Source organism: Eurosta solidaginis, chromosome 3 (assembly GCF_040869045.1).
Source record: "Eurosta solidaginis isolate ZX-2024a chromosome 3, ASM4086904v1, whole genome shotgun sequence".
NCBI classification, from domain to species: Eukaryota; Metazoa; Arthropoda; class Insecta; order Diptera; family Tephritidae; genus Eurosta; species Eurosta solidaginis.
Genome location: NC_090321.1, coordinates 48,470,493 through 48,494,851, shown reverse-complemented (window position 1 = coordinate 48,494,851; position 24,359 = coordinate 48,470,493). Strand labels below are relative to the sequence as shown.

Below are 24,359 nucleotides of genomic sequence, written 5' to 3'. Positions count from 1 at the left end.
GGATACTGTAACAGGTTAAACTCTTACCTATCCAAAATCAACCCCGACATACAAAATGTATGCCCCGCTTGCAATGTGTCCCCACATGACACCAACCATCTCTTTAATTGTAATGTGGAACCAACGCCTCTAACACCCCTCTCTTTATGGTCCATCCCTGTTGAAACAGCAAGTTATCTTGGACTACCGTTAGAGGACATTGATGACAATTTGTGATCGGTCGCACCTAATGGATGGGGCGAAGCACTGCTACAACAACCACAACAACAATGCCACCTTTAAAACTTAGCTCAAATGGTAATAGGTCTCATTTCAAAAATTTCTCTATCAGCAAAAATTTTTTTTTTTCAAATACAAAACCCTCCATTACCATACATTTTCATGCCCAGCTATACTTAAGCATAGGAAATTATAGCTCTAATCGCAGTAGACTGAAAAACTGCAGAATAAGTTTAAGCGTAGTTTAGCTGACAAACTGAGTTGAACTTGTACTGAAAAACCGGGCTTAAGCAATGTAAAAAATAAACGTTAGAAAAAATATTTATATTTCCCTTTAAAAATTATTTCTAAGTAACGTTTTGGATAAACTTTTGAATTTTGTCAACGATTTCAATTTTAAATAATAATTAATTTTGGTATGCATATTAACCTGGGTCCATTTGTATGGACGAAAGTTAACCGATATCGCGCCATCGAGTTTTCGATAGGATTTGGGCTCAGGAATAAAAGTTCGACTACGCATACCCATAAAAATAATTTTCGAGGCTGCGAAAAAAAAAATTGCGAAAGGGTCACTTCTTCTACCAAAAACACTCCCCAAAACTAAAAAAATATTTAATTTTTTTTTCGAAAAACTGTTAGCGCCAACGTTTTTACAACAGTTTTTGAAAAAAAAAATATTTTTGTTTTTTTTTTTAATTTTAAAATTGACCCTTTCGCCATTTTTTTTCGGAGGCTCGAAAGCTATTTTTTTTGGGTATGCGTAGTGGAACTTTTTTTCCTGAGCCCAAATCCTATCGAAAAATTGATGGCGCGATATCGGTTAATAAGTCGACCCATTTTAATGTATATACAAAGTCTGCACCTCTAAAAAATGTTTCTAACCTAACTAAGTAGTACCGAGTTATCTTGTAAAAGCTCAAATGCGTTTATTAAATTGCATGCCATCTGCTTTAGAAAAAAAATGCGGACACAGAAAGCTTACAAGCCAACCTAATAAAACCGCACTGCGTTTTTTTAGCGCACGCAAACAACCGGCGTTTTTTTGCCCCAACCGAAATAAGCATGCGTTGCGACGATGTAAAACATGTATGCAAACGTCAAACCTAAAATGTCAAGCAGAACAAAAATTGGAAATCGAGTTAGGTTTTCACGCAGCAAATTCAATTTCGGTTGCTCTCATACAAGTTGTATGTGCATGAGACATTTTTGACAGAAAATGACTTGCGTGCGTTTATATTAGGGTGGCCTGTTAGTTATATCCGATAAAGGAGATTCATTAATAAAAAATGTTGTATTGCATAATTAATTTAAACACAGATTTAAGTTATTGATTTACAGATATTCGAGAGCATTATAAAGCATAAGAAAATACTTGATTTTGTATTTTTTAATTTTAAATATTCTTCTAGCTAGCGTGGTATATAGTAATATTAATAATTTATGAATATATAGTTTTTTCAATCCATTCGTCCATGCTGAATGTAGCCACATCTTTATTTTCAGTGTCCCTTTCTTTGAATATGTCTGCGTTTAAAATAAGAAAACAATTTTATAAATTTATTTTCCAATGCACATAGAAATAAAAAAAAAAAAAAATAAGCACCTTACCAATATAAGTTCTAATTTTCACGGCACACAATAGAAAATCATCAAATGAAATTTTGCCATCGCGTGAACCGTAACGATGAGCCAAAGCGTTAAGTATGCGATTATTTAAATGATAACCTACTGAACTAAGTGCATCACGTAATTTGAAACCATCAATGCGTCCAGTTTGTTCCGTGTCATAGAGTTTAAATACAGCTTTCCATTTTGCTATGTCGTTGAGTAAGGCTTCGAATTCTTCAAAACCCAATTTGCCTGATTGATCGACGTCCATCATGGCAACCATGGAACGGCAGACGTCTTTTGAGAAACCGTTATTCTCCTCAAATACGACTAAAAATAAAAGAAGTGAATTTATAACCCTATTTTTTTTTTTTTAAGCTTTAGCCATAAGTTAAAATAAATGAAGATAGACAACATATTTATGGCCTTTCGAAATTGGACCTTTTCTAATATATATCATTTGTATATATGTGACCTGGAATCATGAAAGGGACCTATTGTGCGAAAACAAGTTTTCGAGAAAAAACGCGTTTAAAGTTTTTGTTTAGCTTGACTCTGTGTAGCGGCCGGCCGTAGTGAACGAATTTTGTAATTAAAATTTAAGTAACTTCGCGATAAGCTACAAGCTTGAAACTTGGAATATAGTTCAGAACCCGATGACAATAATAAAAAACTCAGATAGGTGGCGCATGGATCGAAATATTTAAAAAAATCGTATTTGTTGGCCGATTTGGCTTTAAATGCGATTTGTAAAAAATCTAAGACAGAAAACTGCGGTTTGTTCCATTGGAAAAAGCGTTAAATTTCGTATAAGAATCACTCAAAAAGTGCAAAACGGTATTTTCGCACAATAGGTCTCTTTCATGATTCCAGGTCACTATATATCATTGTTAAAAGGCAGGGGCCAGATCATAACATCCGTGATCGTATAACTCGTCACTTAAAAACATGATTTTCGGATTATGACATACAAGAACGTACTACTTTGATCGTACTACATTGACGAGTGACTGAACGTACACGTTACCTTACACCTTCATTCGAACACAAACTGGCGATCGTATACACACAAAATTCATTAAAATTGTTAAAATAGAAGAATAAAAAATATTATAAATTTCAAACTCTTATTATTAACAAAGGTCGAATTCAAACAAGCTTAATCCAAACCAAAAGGATATATTAGCGGAATTCATGGAGAGACACCCGCTTTGGTATCGGCTTGCTTCAAATTTAACTTCTCCAGAAAGTAACTAAAAGCTTCTTAAGTTAAGCGAAATCTCTTAAAGAAACAAATAATTTTTTGTTACAAAAAAATAATACACAAATGATACGCCTACGCTTTGTTCGATAAGTTTAAAGGGTTACTGCACTCTCGTAACCGCCATCGGACTATCTTGTCATCGCCTACGCTATTAATGGGGCCCTATTCGCTAACTGTGAGTTTTAAAATGTACACAAGAAATTGTGTAAAGTTCTGATTCCGTAAAGCAAAACTGTGAACAAAAAAACTCTGATAAAAACTTCGTGAGTTTTCTTGGCAGCCAGTGTACCCTATTCTGACATTCAAAACTCAAACGCACTGTTGCAGAATGCCTTTTTTGTTTTCATGGCGTTTGATTTATATTTTCTCACTGACATAAGACTTTTACATTCAGCACCCATTCAGCAAAAGAATCGCATGAAAACTTAAAGTGTAAATTGTGTGTGCAAATGAGTTTTCAATGAGTGTACATTTTTCAGTTTTTCACAGTTACGGAATTGACCCCCTGGAGCTCAAACAAAACAATAAAATTTTTACCATCGCAGCTATTTACATTGTTTTTTATATTTTTGGCAACCAATTTGACAGTTAAAAATCCATTGTGAGCTAAAAATACAATCCAACTTAATGTCAATCGTAAAAATTATTGTGAATTGAAAATAAATTACGTTCCGTTCACTATCGTATGTTAAAAAGGGCCAGTTAAACTTCCTCAGCCCTAACGCAATAGTCGTAACCATATTTTTACCTATCCATATCAAATTGGCATCAGTTATTGGTGTCTTAACCTAAAAATCGTGAAAATTTCATATCAATGAAGAAAACGCAAAAAATTACAAACATATACCACAAAAAATAACTATCTTAGTCAAAACGTATCCAAAACAATAAATAAAATCTACAAAAAGTTAACAAATTCTCCAACTCAAATATTTTTAGGTTATGGATATGGCGAAAAACCAAAAATCAATTGGTTGGCTATGGCATGGTTACGGCGTTAGCGTTATGGTATAGCACCATTAATCGATTATAAGGGCTAATTTAACTTCCTTCCATAGTCGTAACCATACCCATATCCATATCCATCAATCTGATCGATTAATGGTGCCTTAACCTAAAAATCGTGAAAATTTCAAAACGCAAAAAATTGCAAACATATTCCACAAAAAATAAGTTTCTTAGTCATAATGTATCCAAAACAATGAATAAAACCTACAAAAAGTTATTAAATTCACCAACTCATATATTTTTAGGTTATGGATATGGCGAGAATCCAAAACCAATTGGTTGGCTATGGTATGGTTATGGCGTTAGCGTTATGGTATGGCACCATTAACCGATTACATTGACTTCCATAAGGTAGGTTCGATCAGCTGTTTTATCTGGTTATGGTTTTATGGTTATAAGTCACCATTAATTAGCCCCATATTGATTTCCATAAGGTTGGTTCGATCAGCTGTTTTATGGATAGGTCACCATTAATTGGCCCTTAATCCCATTTTGTTTATACGTCCGACGTATCACGTAATTTTCTTTCGTATTGTTGCCGATCCGTGATCGTATGTTACGATTCGAAAAAAAATTAATACGATTATTTACATAGCTACACAAAGAAAAATTTTACAGAAAAGATAAAGCAATCCATATATTCCAATGCATTTTGACGTGCCATCGTGGATCTGCCATCAGAATCAGTCTAAAGCAGGGATGCACCTTAACGTTAAGCTAATCGTTTATCAAAAAATTTCCACCGTTTCCGTTGAAACACTTCGAAATATTATCGATAAAGAAATTATCAAGATAAATTGTATCTCGTTTTTAACCGAAACGAAAAGCTTTCGTTAACGTTAAAAACGCTAACAAAAACGTGATACTTTATGTTTAATTGTGCTGGCAATGCTATAGCCATGGTGAAGCCGTAAGGTGGTAACAACGAGCGCACATACACACACAAACTCCATGTAATTTGTTTGTGTAATTCGTTGGTGGTAATGTCAAAAATACTCTGAGAAATGTTCGTATTGTCAAAATTCATGAGAAAAGTTGCAATCAGCTTGGCTAATGCTTTCACCTTTAATGACTCCGCCATCAATCAGCTTTGCCAGCATAGTTTGAAATTAATAGTCAACATAAACGATTTGATTTCGTTTTGATATGGCAGAAAACGAAACGAAATCATTTCGTTAATTTGACGTTCTTAACGTTAATAAACGAAACGAAATGACTTTGTTTCGTTTATTAACGTTAATTATCGTAACGAAATGATATCGGTTCGTTGGTTAAGCATGCCTGGTCTAAAGGATCCCGGGTCGGCCCCTATCTCAAAAAACCATTAATAGCCAGTGATTTTTGCGTTTTTTTCGTTAATGGCCGAACCACGACCTTATGGGCTGATTCTGATAGCGAATTCGGGTTAAGCGCATCAAAACATGATCACATTACCAAAAACGCCAACTTTTTTATACTCAGCGTGCTTTGCACACAGAGTATATTAACTTTGATTGGATAACGGTTGGTTGTACAGGTATAAAGGAATCGAGATAGATATAGACTTCCATATATCAAAATCATCAGTGTCGAAAAAAAATTGATTGAGCCATGTCCGTCCGTCCGTCCGTCTGTCCGTTAACACGATAACTTGAGTAAATATTGAGATATCTTCACCAAATTTTGTACACGAGCTTATCTGGCCCCCGAATAGATTGGTATTGAAAATGAGCGAAATCGGATGATAACCACGCCCACTTTTTATATATATATCATTTTGGAAAAAACAAAAAACCTGATAATTTAGTAAATAATACACCTAGAATGTTGAAATATGACATGTGGACTGATATTGAGACTCTTGATGAAAATTTGAAAAAAAAAATTTTAAAATGTGCGTTGCACCGCCCACTTGTGATAATCAAAAATTTAAACCTATCGTAACAAAATTCGGCAGAGGTTGCCTTTACTATAAGGACACACCCACTTTTATATAAAAGATTTTTAAAAGGGTCGGGGACGAATAAAATGAGCTATATCTTTGCAAAAAATATCTTTATATCAATAGTATTTAATTTCCCAAGTGGATTTATAACAATAAATAGGAAAAACTTCAAAATTAAAAAAATGGGCGTGGCACCGCCCCTTTTATGACTAAGCAATTTTCTATGTTTCGGGATCCATAACTCCAAGAAAAATCAACGGATCGAAATAAAATTGGGTACACAAATTTTCCCTATAGCAGGAAATATTTCTAGAAAAAATGGACGAGATCGGTTAAACACCACACCCACTTTTATATAAAAGATTTTTAAAAGGGTCGTAGACGAAAATAATAAGCTATATCTTAGCGAAAAAGAGCTTTGTATCAATAGAATTTTACTTTTTAAATTTAATTATAACATTAAATTGGAAAACACTAAAATTTTTGAAAATGGGCGTGGCACTCGAAGAAAAATTAACTTATCGTAATGAAATTGTGTACACATACATATTTTCCTTATAGCAGAAAATATTTCTAGTAAAAATGGACGGGATCGGTTAAAGACCACGGCAACTTAGATATAAAACAAGTTTAAAAGGGTCGTAGACTAGAATAATAAGCTATAACTTAGCAAAACATAGTTTTGAATCAATGATATTTCACTTATCAAGTTTTATTGTAGGAGGAAATGGGGAAACATTTTTTTTTAAACGGGCGGTGCCACGTGTTATGTAGAAAAGTAATTTATCTGAAATGAAATGTGCAATTAAAGCTCACGCTGAGTATATAATGTTTGGCTTTGCGAAAAATGGGGAAAATTGCTTTTTTGTTCGTTCTAATACCCAGCCGGTTGCTGGACAGTGTAATTAAACACATATGCAAGTTTGCGTTTTATTTCCCGTCGTTCATTTGTATACTTTCTATTTATGCTCCTCACCTGGTGGCAAGCCTATATTGCCAGCTTTCACATGATTTGTATTTGCTGGATTTTGCTCATTGCCTTCTGTTAATAAACTCTCAAATGCTGTGCCTTTACAAAATGGCCCACACAGCAGCGCTAATATGTTAAGGCCACTACCATCGCCATCTGGCGCTACACTGCCTCCAATATTTGCGTTTTGTACATTATAGTTGTATGGGGTGTACGGTATACTCTTTGGTAAATCTGAAATGTGCGCCATTTATTATAATTAATTTGTCAATATTTATTTATATCAATTAGCCTTCCACTTACCATCTTTCATGGAATGATCCAATATGCGCTTCAATTCCATCCAATCTACTTCCATATCAGGACCAGCAATACTTTTGAAAAGTTTCAAAAGGCTTTCATTATGTGGTTTCGCCGGTTGAGGATCATTGGGGTTTGGTAAATTTGGGTACACCTAGGAGTTTTAACAAAAAAAATGTTTTAGAAAAACAAATAACAGTAATTTTTTTAAGGAGGTTTTCCTACTTGTACAACAAAAACAAATTCGTATTACAAATGTTTACTATGAAATAACTAATATTTATAGGGCTGACTGGAAGGTCGGTTAATCTTAGCTGCCAGCGCGGAAGCGCTCTATTTGAGCGCAACGCCCGTTATATATTTGCAGCTGTTATATTTTTAAGTAAAATTCTGACGTAGGACATTCTTAACCCAGTTAGAGATAGAGCTTCTTTGAACCTTAAAGGCCAATTAAACTTCCTTAACCCTAACGCCATAGTCGTAACCATACCCATATCCATATCCATCTCCAATGTGATCGATTAATGGTGCCTTAACCTAAAAATCGTGAAAATTTCATAAAAATGAAGAAAACGCAAAAAATTACAAACATATTCCACAAAAAATAAGTCTCTTAGTCATAACGTACGTATCCAAAACAATGAATAAAATCTACAAAAAGTTATTAAATTCACCAACTCAAATATTTTTAGGTAATGGATATGGTGAGAAACAAAAAACCAGTTGGTTGGCTATGGTATGGTTAAGGCGTTAGCGTTATGGTATGGCACCATTAACCGATTACATTGACTTCCATAAGGTAGGTTCGATCAGCTGTTTTATCTGGTTATGGCTATATGGTTATAAGTCACCGTTAATTGGCCCTTTAGTCTTAGGCCCACTTGCACAACGTTAGGTTAACTTTTTAACTCAGGATTAACCTGATGTGAGACGTTAAACTCGTATACATATTTTTGACAATTTTTTTTAATTAGCACTGAACTAAAAACTAACTTGCCGCCCTGCAAGTGGGCTATTTATTATCTTTTATTTTACTGCAACTTAAAAAAAAAATAATTATAAAATAAATATAAAAGAAAAATAAAATAGGCTTTTATATACAGATTTCAAGTTTTATATCGCTATGTGGGAAATTTGGATTCATTGTGATTTATTTTGTATGCATCCATATACTTATTACCCACCTTTTTCCATTGATAGTAATCTTTCGCAAAATATAAAATACATATTTTCAAATTATTTGTAAAAAAAGAAAGAAAAATCAAATTAAAAAAAACTATTAATATAATTTCAAATTATGATTTATCTGGGCGCCAATTACTTCCCAGTTTGAATTGAAACGAAATTCCATTCGAAAACATACGATTGGTGATCCAAAAATAATGACAAACGCTTATTTCTAGTGCATACAAAAATAAAAATAAACTAGTCGGACCCGTGCGCATCTTGCGCAACCAATCTAAAAGTCTATTATCAAATATCAACAGAAATCAGCTGTTCTATCAATCAATTAAAGCTTACAGCTTGCGCTGCCATCTGGCTTATAGGAGCAACTGCCGGTAATGCAGTGCAAATATTCACAATAGTGCCATAGTACAAATAGATTTCTTTGTGTGCTCACAATCGTTTATTTTTAACAAATTATTTTAATTAAATATAGCTAAACAAAAGTACTACGACCAAAACTGCCCAAAGCTCGCTAATAGCCCGAATCTCCATATTTACAACCAAAACTTTAATTATAGATTTGGATTCCAAATAAGAGCGAAAAAGGGACCCGTACATAAAAACAGCAATTAGAAATATTATATATATGATTTTGCGACCTACGTCGAAAGCCGCAGAAAGCGTTTCTGTGCCATTGTAGCATGACAAATAATAAACGAAATACCTATTATATAGGTATAGAGAATTACGATGTTGGGTGATTTGTGTACCGATAAATTCCCATTTTAGCCTTAAATGGCCAATGATTGAACTTTATATCAAATTGTGGATTAATTTATAAGTAAGTACTAGGGCTGGGACTATCCGCATATTGGAGTACCCGGATATCCGTTGACATGGATAAAATGCGGACGGCATGGATATCCGGTTAATATTCGTGTGTGAAACTATCCGGATATCCGGATTTATGAAGATCCGGTTATTAACCGTATTTTTCGATATCCGGTGAAAGCAAAAAATTGATGTACCATATATGTTTATTTAACATTAATAGAAATATATTCGTGGGGCATTTAAATCAATTAGCAGAGTTTTTTCACAATATAAACAAATGGCACTGTTCTTATTTTCACTTGTTTGTAAAATTGTAGCTTTTTAATTTTTGACGTTTATATAATAATCTACAAACATATTCACCCTTATCGCGAGTTTTTTTTTTCGCCCGAAAATATTCACAGTTTTTGTTCACCTTATCGCAGAGGATGGCGATAGAATTTTTCGTGTTCGAAATAGATTTCACCTTATCGGCAACTCTTTATTCGGGCGAAATGAACAGCGGGGAAGCCCAAATTTGTCCACTCATATTTTACAGGCGAACGAGAGAAGCTGAGTGGAAAAAAGTGAAATTCCTGTATTGCTAAGTATGTAAATTCTATTTTTTTCGACAACGTATCAGTCGGCCAAGTTATCCATTGTGGACAAAGCAACGGTTCCAAAATGTTGAGCACCTCGCTGAAACAAGATTGGCTAAGAGCCACTCCTTGGTCCTTTCCAACGCCTTTCCCTATGCGAAAAAACGAAGACGTGTACTCAACTTTACAATTGGTGGAACTCCAAATTTGTGCTTCAATGGTGGCAAGGAGTTGGTAAGATATCTATCAAATATTAGAATGCCGGCTTGTTTACCTTGTAATACTGGCGAAAGCTAATTGAAAAAAATATAACTTGTTAGTTCAAAAAGTTAGAACTCCCTTAATTGCCTCCGAATCGCTTTCACATTTATATTCTCCTCGCGCTCAATCAATACCAACCTAAGTGCAATACTAAACATTATTTTATACATTTTTTATTTCTATTTTTGTTGTATTTTAAGGAAATATGTGCTTGTTTACAAAATTTACACAATTGCAAGTAAATTATTTGTTCACTGCTAGTTCACAATAGAGCATCAGCTATTTCGAAGTGAACTTTTGTTCGCCCGAAATTGCCGATAGGCGGAAAAAGTTCACCCGAACAAAAAAAGTGAAGGCGAACACTTTTCCGCGTGAACTTCGCGATAAGGGTGATTTTGTTTACGTATCCGGATAGCCGAACAGCGGATATCCGGATTTCCCATTAATGAATCCAGACAGCCGGATTTTTTTGCTTAGCTATCCGGTTATTCGAATATCCGGTTTATCCGGATAGTTGGAAAATCCGGATGCAGTTCACAGCCCTAGTAAGTACCTATATATCATTAAGAGTTAGAGCGCTACGTGGGTTTGCACTCATATCGAAATTTAAAAATGCAACGCTTGTTTAACTGTTTATCTCACTTTTTGGTTATTTTCTATTTTATTTCATTTCACTTTCTTACTTTGTTTTTCTGCTTTTTTTCCGTGTTATATTTTTTTTTAATTAGTTTTCAATTTTATGAAATAAAATTTGGATATTGGCGAACTTTTTAACTTTAAAAATGTTTTTTTTTAAATAATTTTTTTTAATATTCCGAATTGAACCTCTTTATAATTATTTTTTGTACCATTTTACTATTCTTTTCTCACAGTTTTTTTTGATTTCTTGTTCTTCAATATTTTCATTCTTTCAAAAATTAAATATGTTTTTCCTTAATATCCCATTAAATAAAATTTAGTAGTTTTTATCTTTTTAACTTATAAACACAAAAAACAACAATTTTAGCTTTTTATTATTTTTAAATATTTATATTTCGCTTATTATTAAGTTTATGTTTATACTGGCTAAATTTATTTAATTTCTTCAAGGTTTTCTTTTAAATTTTTATATGTACTCACTTCCAAATCTCAAAATTTAAGAAACCGCAAACTGCAATGAATTGTTTTTTTTTTTAATTAACAAATTTTTTGTTTTAATATTAGTGTTTTTTTTTTTTGAATTTTTGGGATGAATTAAAATTTTGTTTCCTTTAAAATGTTTACATTTTTTTCAACTCTACAATTTTTTTGTTCTAGAAAGGCGAATTTCTATAGAAAATCACTAAATTTAATAATTTTTTTTAATTTTTGTGAAATCATAACATTGTTTACCTCTTTGTATAAATTTTTATATACGTTTTTCCTTCCCTCGAATATTTTGTTTGTTCTAAGATTTTAGAAAAAAAAATTTTATACCTATATAGTTCTGAATGAATTTTTTTTCAGCTTATTCTACAAACTCTTGAAAATATTCACCCATTAAATAATCCGTTTTTTTGTTTGTTTGTGGATGTGTTCTATAAAATTGTAATAGAAATCCGCTATACATGCGCATTTTCTTGCGCTGTTATGCAAATACAATGTAATAGTATTTGAATTATAAACATACATACATACACACATACTAAATTTATATATATTGTGACGAATATTAGCGACACTAAGGGATACTATCATCTCTAACCCGATACAAGCCGCGGAGAGATACTCACAAAAGTATGCAATCATCAGCGAAGTAGTTCTCACATATACATACGCATATGGCTATGCGAGAGGCTATAAACGTGCATCTGTAGTTTATAGCTGGTAACCAAGTAGAAAATTTTAGAAACGCCTAGAAGTATGCGAACGAGACAGCAGAGAGTATAAAAGGAGCGAGAGCTGAGTAAGAATCAATTAGTTTGATTTAAGCACACTATTGGTTGTGAAGTCAAGTGTTATTGTGAAGTACTGTCAGAGTAGTCTAATAAAGGCAATTTTTTTGCACTATTGAATATTGGAATTATTTATTCAACTGTTTAGCGATTCGAACGTTAGGAGAATATTTGGATTAAGCGGAATTTCCCTAAATCCGTTACAATTGGAAATTCGTTACAATATATATATATAAAAAGAAGTGTACATTTTGATTGTCATTCCATAACTCGAGAACGGATAGAAAGATTGCCATGAAATTTTTAGGATAACTTAATAAGAACCCGGAGAGTGTTTGTGAAAAGTTTTTTTTTCGGGAAGTGGACCAGGGACCGATTTATTCTAAACTGTCGTATATATGGCTCGATTTGCCTGAAATTTGGTATGTAGGTAGCGTTATATCTAGAATAAAATGTCGGATAATTTTTCTTCCGGGAAGTGGACCAGGATACATATTGGTGACTAGGGTCTCGAGAAATAGGACAAAAAGTGCACCCGGGCGCCCCTAGAATGTGTTTATACAATATGGATATCAAATGAAAGCTGCTGATGAGTGCTTTAGTACAGGGTAGTTTTCATACATATTGGTGACTAGGGTCCCGAGATATAGGCCAAAACGTGGACCCGGGCACCCCTAGAATGTGTTTATACAATATGGATATCAAATGAAAGCTGTTGATGAGTGCTTTAGTACAGGGTAGTTTTCATACCTATCGGTGACTAGGGTCTCGAGATATAGGCCAAAACGTGGACCCGGGCACCCCTAGAATGTGTTTATACAATATGGATATCAAATGAAAGCTGTTGATGAGCGCTTTAGTACAGGGTAGTTTTCATACCTATTGGTGACTAGGGTCTCGAGATATAGGCCAAAACGTGGACCTGGCACCCCTAGAATGTGTGTGTATTTTGGATATCAAATGAAAGCTGTTGCTGAGAGCTTTTAAGTAATTTTCTTTGTGATATTCGATTTAGTCGCATCAACCTGGAAAAACTGATAAATATGCATGCGAAGCCGAAATAAAGACATGAATTAATAATACCTACATACCTATTTACATACGCCCTATTCGATTTGCCTGAATTTGGTATATAAATTTGCCTATATTAGTATTTCCGATGCTTTTTTCCGGGAAGTAGACCAGAGGCGGACTGGGACTGGGATTAGGACTGGGACTGAGACTGAGACTCGGAGTGGGACTGTGACTGAGACTCGGAAAGGGGCTGGAACAAAATACATACCACCTTCTGGGACTGGCAATAAGATATGAAGAAGAATGAGAAAAAATTGAGAGAAGAGAAAAGAGAGAAGGAGACTGAGAAAGAGATAGAATGAGACCAAGATGGAGATAGATGAAGCGAAAAATACGGAGGGAGGAGTGAATACAAAGATTAGAATAAAGTGTAGAGGGGCGAGGGAGAGTTAGACGGAAAAAGCTTATTAAAATGTATGCAGATATACAAATTTAGGGCAGAACAACGTCTGCCGGGTCTGCTAGTGTTCATATAAAGCTTATACATTGTACATTTAATCATACATAAACACATATATGTATAATAAATACTCGTCTGTACGTGTATGTAAACACTAATGCAAACAAAAATTTGTAATAATACTGCAAATTCAAATTGCATGAAAAATTGTGAAATAAAGTGCGCTGATCACGAAAATATAAAAAAAAATGTTATTCTTTTGAATTAATTAAATGTAAAATGGCCATATTTTCATGAAAGGATCAAGAAATATGGTGAGTATGTTTTTATGATCTTGCCCTTTAAGCTTCTGCGTAAACTCCTATGAAATACACCATTAGCAGTTCTTGGTCTTGAGAATTAAAAATACCTAAAGAAGGTAGACTGTCACATACTCTCCAAGAGAAACCGTTCAACTGTTCTGCAAGCTGATCTCTATTGTCTGCAACAAATGCCCCATAGCCTTAAAACTCCTCAGTAAATGCAATGGTGTTATGGAATCGTAATGCATTGGGCGTGAGCCCATATCCGGAATCCCAAGCAGTATCCAAACACACTCCAGTTATACCATCATATCCGTTGGCTTAAATACTGTAGGTGATCACGATAATTATATTGCACTTCTGGAAGAGAAGATCCATCATAATGTCTAGCTTTTTTCAACACTGTGGTTTTTTAAATCCTCTATACCTGGAAATCGAACTCAGAAACTCTGCTAAGTATCTTTACTAACTATACCATAGCGGCGACAAAAAATCAGAATATCATCATCCCTGGCGGGAAAGTTTTTTTCCATTCTCGTTTTTTGCATCTACAGCGATCACATATATTGAAAAATACCAGGCGCGCACAACTACATAAGCGGATGCGACTCCCTAATACGTGTGGGTGTGTGTGTGTGTAAGAATGTGTTTACTTATACTGCATACTTATAGGCTGCAGATGTTAACTTGCAAACGCACTTCCGCTCAAACATCTTAAGTTACCTAAATGTATGCAATGTTTGTTTGCATGGCTGAGAAGAGGCAACAAAAAGTTCACACACACACAGGCAAGTTAAGTATCCGCTTCTGTAGTTTTGCGAGCCTGGTAATAAAAGTGATCGTGGTAGATGCGAATGGAAAAAATTTGCCGCCAGGGAAATTTTGAATTGTCTGTACTGTGGAAGGGTAATTTATGGCACACGCATTCATGAATACAGATAAGTAATTGATTTCCGCGGTGCTACAAGGGTTAATCGGTTTATCGATAATGACTGTCAATTTGAGTATATCTCTTGAACCAAGCAAAGTTTGTAAATTTTCTTTGTTGCATTATGCAGTTACTTCCTTATAGATTCATCCAAAATTTGACATAAAGTTCCATCATTAACCCTTCAAGGCGAAAACGGAATTTATCGGTACACAAATGGCCCAGCACCAAATCTCTAGAACCAATCAAGATTTAAAAATTTTTTTTTTTTGTATTATATAGCCACCTATTAGTAGATTAAGACACGATTTGATTCAATGTTGCATCTTTAACTGTTCGTGAGATGGACAGTAATAATCGAAAAATCGATTAATGCAATTAGCGCCTTAACCGGTAATGATAGAACCATGAATCATATTTTTTCTTAACCTACAAGTGAGTAGCTATATAATGAAACAAAAAAAAGTTTGGAAATTTTTCTTGGTTCAAGAGATATACACAATAATCGGCCTCTCGACAACTACTAACGACCAAACCGATTATTGTGTATATCGCTTGACCAAGCCAAATAACAAAGTTTTTGTTTTTGCAATATGTAGGTATAACCTTGTAGTTTAATTTAATATTTGATATAAAGTTCCATCATAAACCTTCAAAGCAAAATCGGCAATTTATCGGTACACAAATGACCCAACACCTAAATCGGTCCATATCTCTTGAACCAAGCAAGATTTTTTTTTTTTTTTTTTTGCCTTATATAGGTACATATTTATAGATTTATCGTCAACTTGAAAGAAAGTTCCATCGGTAACCCTTCAAGGCGAAATTTGGAATTTATTGGTACACAAATGACCCAGCACCTACATCGGCCTATATCTCTTGAACCAAGACCAAGTTTCTAAATTCTCGTTTTGCATTATATAGCCTAGAGATATACGCCGCCGCCGAATGTCAAAAATATCGGCGCGGCGGTGGTATAAGGTACAGCTTTGCTGTCGAGCCGAAAACTTACCCTCTATCACCTTGGTATGGTTCTGGGAGGACGCCGCCTCCAGATTGTGGCCATTTTTGTGGAATTTAATTCCGTGGCGGTCTTCTACGCCACACACCCATGTATGGAAACTCTTAATTAAGTCAGACGCTTCACCTTTTTAAATAATCACTTTTTTATTTAAAAACTGTTCAATATATAGATTTATATATATATATAACTAAAACTTATTCTCCTTTTAAATATTCTTCCCGGAGACTTCTATGTTGTACGCTTGCCAAATTTATAATGATGGCGGTGAAACATGAAAATGTCGATGTCACTCTTGCCAATCGTTTTTCATGCTTCACCCCACATATATCTGGTTCACTTTTACACACTACATTACAATATCTCATGACGTATTATGTTTATATTTTATTCTTTCTGTTTTAATATTCACAATTAAATATCATTGTGAGTAACAATGTTGAGATGTTGCCAGATGATTATTAAAAAGTTAATTTGGGGGATTTTATCCTCACATCACCCTTTTTGGGGAAAAGAAGAATTGACAAAGTGATCAATTTTGTCATATTCTTCTTTTGCCATAACTTATAAAAATTGTTGCGAACAAACGAATATATATTTATATTAGGGTGTACCTCCCCTTTTTAATTCGTTTTTTGGAACCATTTTTATTAATAATTGAAAAAAGATTTTATGCATCGAATAGTTAAATTTTAGTTAAATTTTTATAGTTCATTGTAACTTAAATGAAAGGTATAAATATTAATAATATTTTAATTTACGACAAAATATGTTGAATGTTTCTTTTTTTTTGTAAATATTTGTGTTTTACATATTCAATTTAAAGTTTTACATTTTGTATTACATCCCTACAAGAACACTGACTATCATATGACTATCATATGATTGTCAGCAATGTCAACCTAACGATCAGCGCCTCATACAAACTTTCTATCACAAACATAAGGGGACTTGCGCAAATGTGATGTAAACAACTGTGTACGTGTGAGTTTTTGTCTCCTTCTTATACACCAACATCGCCCACTGATTAAGTATATAGCCGTACTGCTCACTCTCATTCATTTTCCTGGATCAGTGCTGACACTCTAACTATCAAAAAGTGTCATAAATGATAGTTTACTGTAGATATCAGGTTTGACTGTTATACTATCACAAATGACCATTGTTATATTCCGCCAAAAATGAAACAATGCTTTTTGCTTTTTATTTACTTTATTTCACTAGGTTTTTAATTTTGTATGTGATAAAGGCATAAGTGTTTCTTATTTGTTTAAATAAATAGTTTTATAAACCTTATTTTTTTTTTTGAACATATTTTTGTTGTGTTGTTCGGTGGTGGCTCTTCGTTAACGCTGCCCTGACGTCTTTTTCGAAATGCAAGGCACCTTTTTCAAAAACGCCTAGAAAGTAGACATAAATGTTTAAAAATTTACTGATTATTTATAGTAAACTCACCTCTTAACACTGGATCAACCAATGTTAGGTTACCCAGTGCTCTTTTGACCCCTCCCCTGCCATCCCAATTGAACCCGTCCAAAAGCGAGTCTGCGAAAATGTGTCTCAAGACACAGTCCACCTCTGTCGAGGCTCCTTTTATTCTGTGGATGTATGTAATCTGTAAAATAATAAAACACAAAATATATATAAAATTGATTTTTGAAATGTTTACTATCATTTAAGTTCAATTTGAAAATAGGAGTTCGACACCAAAATAATTCTTACCATGTTTTGCACGAAATCGGCATTGCTCAATTTTTCCTCCACCTCTAAGAGCACTTCAAGGGATTGCAGAGGTAGGAGACTCGCAATCTCGTCCAACGCGCTATCTCGGATTTCTCCCGTCATGAGGCACACCGACCTCTGAATATGCTCTGCAACTACTTTGCACTCACGCAGCAGCGCATTTTGCGCCAACATTTCCGACTTATTCGCTGACTAATAAAAAAAAAAATTTTTATGTCTCCATAATTGCATTACATCATTACTTACATTTTGATCGTGTGCCTCCAAATTTTGCACAATGACAATCTGATTTTTTGTGATGGCGCTTACGCCATTTATTACAGATGCAACTGTTTCCATAATACTTGTTTGCTTTAATGAAGAGATGTACATAAATTTATTAAAAAATTAAAAAAGTATAAATACATACATAAGTATGGAATTAAAAATAGTAATATAGAATTAATCATGATTCAAACTCCCACAAGGTGTGGCAGATCTTACACGTTCAATAAATATCGTTATACTTGGATCGTGATAAATATTAACAATATTTATTGAAATGGTGGATCGAGTGTAGGTCCTAAATGAACTGATTGCTAAAAATTTGCACATTCACTCAAACTTTACTGTACTCAACACTTCAAAAATCTTGAAGATAATTCAAGCTATATATTAAAGAGCCATAAACTTTACCAATTTTTGAATATATGGCATTTATTGTACTTCATTTATTAATATAAACCATAAAATTTAATTTATAATAAAGCTTTTAGTTATTTGTTAAGTGCTTTCTAAATTAATATTGACCCTCTATCAACTCTGTTGTCCTATTTTCCTTCATTCCACCCCATTCGACTGTCTTCATCCACTGACTTCCTCTCAATTCGCTACATACCCACAATTCAAGGCAAAAGTCTAGTTGAGGGTCGACTGCTAATATGAGTTAAAAAATATCGAGAGAGGTGTCAAAAGACGCGTATTAATCTCGAGAACAATAATGCGAAGGCGGAAAAGAAAAATTGTATATCTGTCCGGAGATATTTGCAGTTGAAGTTGGCGATTTTCATGTTATTGTTGTTGTGTTTTACCCACAAAAAAAATTGTGAACATAAGTGTTTTGTGCGGATATGGTTTTGGTCTCCAAACCGGTGTTGGACCAACCCAGGGTTATTTTTTATATGCGCGGCAAAAGACCGCCAACGCAGAAAGGTGTTCTGCCCAAAAGTACTATGGATTTCACTACCGGTTTCGGAGGGACCCGCGGGTCTTTTTTCGGTTTTTCGTTAATATCTTTTAAACGAGTTAAAATTTTTGCGTAAGGAAGGGTAATGATGAATTTTCATACGGTTATGTGCATGCAGAAGCTTTAGCACCGCTACGTTAATACCCTCGTTTTAATTTTCATTCCGTTTTTATTTTATTCGAGGGCGTGGAACGATAAATGGAGCACCAACTTTTGTTTGTTGTATCTGTGCTTGGACTATTGGTAAATTTGGTTGGAATATATGCTTTTCAACATGGCATGGACATTTACATGGAGGGAGAGGGCATGTTCACTCTCACGGTGGTGGTGACGCTCATGGACAGGAGTTTAAGCGTTGCAAGATCCACATTTCTGGACCTTCTGTTCAGACTTTATGTGCGCCATAAAATTGGAAGATTCGAAAAATGTTGATCCCAAATATGCATGCGCGCATGATATTTGCATCATTTGCCGTTAAGCAAATCTATAAACAATTGGATTATGTGTGATAGTGGTGGGACACAATTACTACGGAGTCGGTCAAAAATTTAGAACAAGTTGTGCTTTCCTTTCATTATTTGGTAGCTGGATATTGATTAACAAAATAAAACAATTATACTAAGGTAATAGTCTAGTTGAGGGGTCGACTGCTAATACGCTACCAAAAATATCGAGAGAGGTGTCAAAAGACGCGTATTAATCTCGAGAACAATAATCCGATGGCGGAAAAGAAAAACTTTATCCATGTCTGGAGATATTTGCAGTTGAAGTTGGCGATTTGCATGTGGTTGTTGTTGTGTTAGTACCCACAAAAAAATTTGTGCATCACCGTGGGTCTTTTTTCGGTTTTTCGTTAATATCTTTTGAACGAGTTAATATTTTTATTTTCCGCCTTCGGATTTTTAATACTGATGTCAAGACGCGTCCTTTGACACCTCTGCCGATATTTTTGGTAGCGTATTAGCAGTCGACTCCTCAACTAGACTATTACCTATACTACTAATATCATTCCAATTAAGATTTTACTTAGTCAAATAACGATCAATCAATTTCTAAACACAAAAGAAATACAGTCATAAAACAATAAAAAACGATACATTAATTTACGAATTGAAAATACTTTAAATTTATAACATACTATTAAATTATAAATACTTTAAACTTACTGTGGTCTGTAACACCTGCATTTGGTTTTTTAGTTCAATTTGATTTCGAGCAATTTCCCTTAGTGTGCGTAAAAATTCTGAAATAAAAACAAGTATACGTAATTACAGGTTTTACTTGGCACTTAATAAGTTAATAAGGGTTTGCATTAAGGGTGGGACTATTCGAATAATAAGGAAAGGAATTCGAATAAACGAATAAAAAGTTAGAATAAATATTATTCGAATTATTTGAAACGAATAAATTTATTAGTTTATTTGAATAACGTTTATTCGAAAATAATCCCACCACTAGTTTGCATACATGCATAAAATTTTTTTGAATCTTAAGAGCTGCCAGCAAGCAACTTGAAATTACCATCATTGAATTCTGGTGTTTGGTGTGTCGGAGTTGAATGCTGTGCCTGTGGTTGGGTACGGTTGCCCTCGGATAGCTGCGGTTGATAGCATGGTATAAATGGTTGATGTGTTTGTGGTTGAATTAATTGCTGTTGCTGTGGTTGATCAAATTGCATATGGTGAATGTATGAATTATGCATAACTTGTTGTGCTTGTTGTTGCTCTGCCTGTGGTGATTTCTTTTCAAAAAATCTTCGTTTCTTAATGGTCGGTGGTGCTGAAAATAGGAAATGATCAGATAATCCTGCAATTATATTCAAACTACAGAAACTTGTTTACATGATTTTACACTTACCATTTTCAGGTTGGCTGTCTTCCACAATCCAATCATCAAAATTAAAAGAATTTTCTGCACTCATGTAAAATAATATTTTAATTATTTTTAAAATTTTTTTTGTATTTTTATTTATTATTATTTTTTATATTTGTTTTTATTTATTTCTTCATTTTTATTTTTTTTTCTTTATTTTTTTCATATTTTTTTTTATTATCATTTTTATTTTTTATGCAGAATGTGTGGGTTTATGCGAAAAATCGTGGAATAGGTGATGCAAAAGTGGGATAAGGAGAAACTTCTGATCAAGGGGAATACAAAAGTATTTGTAATCAATATCCTCATAAGATAATTCGACCTTTTCTGTCATTAAATCTGTAGCAACTACTATTCCAAGATTATGAGAAGACTCAAGGGGCTCTTCAAAATAGTTTTCAGTCCTTTTAAATACGTTGCAAATAACTTTTTTCGAATTAGAAGATTCAATTATATTAAGAACTTTAATAGGGCCCACCTTTCCGCTAAAACAAAAGGAATCCTTTCTCTTCAGAGGGTTTACAACAAATGCTCCCATTTTCGAAGACTTTCCCGTAGTTACATTAAATCCTTGTCTTTCATCAAGTCTGAGGAATATCTGTTGTAGAATACAGTTAGGCTTGTTTACAAGTTGTTTTAAATACTGCATAAAGTTTTCGAACCTATATGCTGAGAATGAATCAAGAGGGCCAAACTGCTTGACGCAATCTGGCAAATGAAGAAGACCGTGGATGTTAAAGCAAACATACTCATCTCCGAATAAATCACCATAGTAACTAACAAAGTCATTTAAAAGGTTTTGGGCGACGTCATGGTTTGTTTTACACGTCCATTCACTCGATAAAAGCCTTATAGCACAATGCAATAATAGGAAATGGTAGTATAAGTGGCTTTCTACACAATCTTTTAGCAGGAAAATCCCCGTGTACAACAAAAATTGCCTAAACTCAGTGGATTTCCAATTTTTACGCTCGCTTAATTTTCTGGATATGCGTCCAAACTCAGAGGGAACAAACTGAGCGACATAGTAAATTTTTTCATTCACAGTTTGCACATCTATATATTTTAAAACTTGTTTCAACCATCTATTAGTAACACCCAGGTCAACCAGATGCATACAATCCAGAGGAAATTGAGAAACCATGCCAAATCCTGTTTCTTCCAAAATACTCTTCTTTTCTTTGAATTCGCCAACATGATGGGGAGGATCACAACGCAAATCAAAAGTCAAATCCGATCTTGGAGGGCCAACTTCTTTTGAATAACACACCCTATCGATGTACGAGCCTCTTTGGCTACATTTGGGACAACCGCTTTTGCCACTATGAGACAAAGTACTCGTAACGAATGCTCTTGCAGAGGAGTCACAGCAAAATAATCGCACATTGAATTTTTTTAGGGTTTCAGTAGGACCAACTTTAACTCCCGCTTCTCTTAACCACTGAACTTCCAAACAGAAATCTTCCATGAAATCATTAAGACTTTCGGGTTTTTTTAAACCAGAAAAGCACGCAATTAAAAAGGGATCAACATCGGGAAAATTAGAAAGTGCGCCAAGGATTGGCCATAAAACTCGGTCGGAACTTTTAAAAAGGCTTAAACCATCAATACCTACATCAACTAGGACTTCATCAACATCTTCAAGATTTGTAAAAGGGTAAAAATTAAAATAACTTTGAATACCGATGTATAGGTATTCACCATTAGGAATAGTTCGAATATTCACCGATTCCCGACTGGTTTTCATAAGGGTTTTAGCAGAAAATGGTAAACCTTTTACTTTCATTCTATTCAAAGTTTTAAGCAAATCATCAACAGAATTTTGGGACTCATTATTCCTAATGGCCCATGCCCTTATTTCTTTGGCATTGTTAACTTCACTTTCTAATGTAATTGCACCATAATTTAAAGAACTTGCAATAGTAACGCCTGCCTCAATCAAGAAGCCACTTTCTGTTGCAGTTGTATCACAAGCTAAAAACGGACTTTCGGATGCAATATGATCATAATTCAGAGACCTTGCACATGGAACGCTTAACTCTGATGAAAGCGCACTTGCAGATGGATTGCAAGAACTGGCTTTTCCGAATATGGAAGTACTTTCTGGTACAACTGCACCAATGGAGTTTGCGAGAAGAGCGCTTTCCTCATGCGGAAACACATTTAAAAACGAATCACCACTAACCACTATTATTTTTCCCGCATCAATTTTTTGAGTGCGCCCCACACATTCCGACAGCTTTTTGTATTTTCTAATATTATTTTCGAATTTTCTTTTTTCTTTTAGCATGGAGCTTTGAAATGCTCTCTTTTTCATTTTTTAAACTTATTTTTTATTTGGTATTCGTCGGTTGAAAATTGCGCAATTTAAAAAATAACAAAACAACCGTAATAATCATTTAATTGTCATATGACAGTCAGAAGTGACAACATGATTAAATCGGATAAACTGTTCTCGCAGACATAAAATTCCGTTGAGAATTATGTATCTGTCTCACATGCATAATGGTATCTGCTGTATGTTCTTTTGTTCTGTACCAGGTGTCCGAAGCTTTCCCAGTTTGAGTCCTTTTTCATGATTATAGGCTGTCGTTGGGTACACGCGGATATGCGTGTGCGAACAAAGGAACATACACAAATTTGAGTATCAATGTTTACGTCATCGCAGGATCAGCATTGTCAATTACAAGTGTGAGTGTATTAGTAAAACTATCAGCGTTTCTTGTAGGGATATTAAATATGTATTTTGAATATACAAAATTTTGTGCTTTTTTTCCGTTTTTTTTTTGTTTAACAATTTTTTGCCTTCGTGGCTGCTTAAATTCTAGTAAGAAAATTTTGGATTTATTTTTCAATGGAATTTAACGTTTTATCAAGGTATTAAAGTAATGTTAATTTACTTTACTAAGGCAGTTTTTATGTACCATTTTTTCTTTGTTTTTGACTTCATCAAAAATAGTTACGTTAGGTTCGTTAATTTTAGTAATGATGAACGGACCTTGATAAATATTTTCGTGTTTATGATGTGGTTCTTTTTGTAAAAGTACTCTATCTCCGATTTTTACAATTAAAGGTCGTGCCGTATTATCGTATAGATTTTTACTTTGTAATTTAGTTTTATTAATTAGATTCTGTGCCATTTTGTGCGTTTTCTGCATCCTAAACTTAACTTCTCTGGCATAGTTTTCGACGTTATAAATTGGGTCAATTTTTTCTTTTGTTAATTCATTAGGCAAAGTTGCCTTTTTCCCAAAGACTAACTCGTAAGGTGAAAATTGATTGTCGAAAACTGTGCTACTCGTAGTATTGTGTAGGAAGGTAAAGTATTTTAAATAAACATCCCAATCAGAAAAAGTGTCTTTTAGATTTGCACGTAAGTATTCATTAAAAACTCTATGATTACGTTCAATCGTGCCAACAGTTTCATGATGGTATGCAGTTGAAAAATTATGTTGAATATTTAAAAGCTTTGTTAATTCTTCGAATAATTCATTTTTAAATTCAGTACCTAAATCTGACTTTATGGCATTCATTGTGCCGTATGTTAAAATGAATCCTTCGAAAATAGCTGAAGCGATTGTTTTTGCTGATTTGTCTGGTACAGCGACTGTTACCAGGTATTTAGTCATGTCGCAAATCATGGTAAGTGCGAACTTGTTACCATATTTGGACTCAGGTAGGGGTCCTATTGTGTCAATTACTAATATATCGAATGGTTTACAAGGAGTTGGTGTTAAAACAAGTT

The 24,359-nt window shown here is 34.0% G+C and overlaps 2 protein-coding genes across 5 annotated transcripts in view; both read right to left on the bottom strand.

The window, feature by feature from the left end:
- Positions 1–1,494: 1,494 nt before the first annotated feature.
- CalpA (calpain-A) overlaps positions 1,495–24,359 on the bottom strand; it is a 97,120-nt gene continuing 74,255 nt past the window's right edge. For 3 of the 4 annotated variants that reach the window (XM_067771581.1, XM_067771582.1, XM_067771583.1), the window contains exons 8-11: positions 7,300–7,450; positions 7,003–7,230; positions 1,831–2,160; positions 1,495–1,746 (exon numbers count right to left, since the gene is read on the bottom strand). In XM_067771581.1, coding sequence (XP_067627682.1) covers positions 1,661–1,746; positions 1,831–2,160; positions 7,003–7,230; positions 7,300–7,450 — 795 coding nt within the window. In that variant the 3' untranslated portion in view covers positions 1,495–1,660. Of the gene's footprint in view, positions 1,747–1,830; positions 2,161–7,002; positions 7,231–7,299; positions 7,451–24,359 lie in introns of those variants that run through there. The other variant, XR_010950574.1, reaches the window with a different exon arrangement.
- LOC137243663 (uncharacterized) lies at positions 16,627–23,332 on the bottom strand. The gene is made up of 7 exons (XM_067771585.1): positions 20,600–23,332; positions 20,264–20,521; positions 19,909–19,985; positions 17,764–17,868; positions 17,497–17,709; positions 17,230–17,389; positions 16,627–17,174 (listed from the first exon to the last, which is right to left on the bottom strand). The coding sequence occupies exons 1-7, from the start codon at positions 20,661–20,663 to the stop codon at positions 17,068–17,070; spliced, it is 984 nt and encodes a 327-aa protein (XP_067627686.1). The 5' UTR covers positions 20,664–23,332; the 3' UTR covers positions 16,627–17,067.

Coding starts and splice junctions, on each gene's coding strand:
- LOC137243663 (XM_067771585.1), bottom strand. CDS start 20,663: ATGAGTGCAGAAAATTCTTTTAATTTTGATGATTGGATTGTGGAAGAC. Junction 19,986..20,263: donor AACACCAGAATTCAATGATG/GTAATTTCAAGT, acceptor TTTTTATTTCAG/AATTTTTACGCACACTAAGG. Junction 17,175..17,229: donor GGTTGATCCAGTGTTAAGAG/GTGAGTTTACTA, acceptor TCTACTTTCTAG/GCGTTTTTGAAAAAGGTGCC.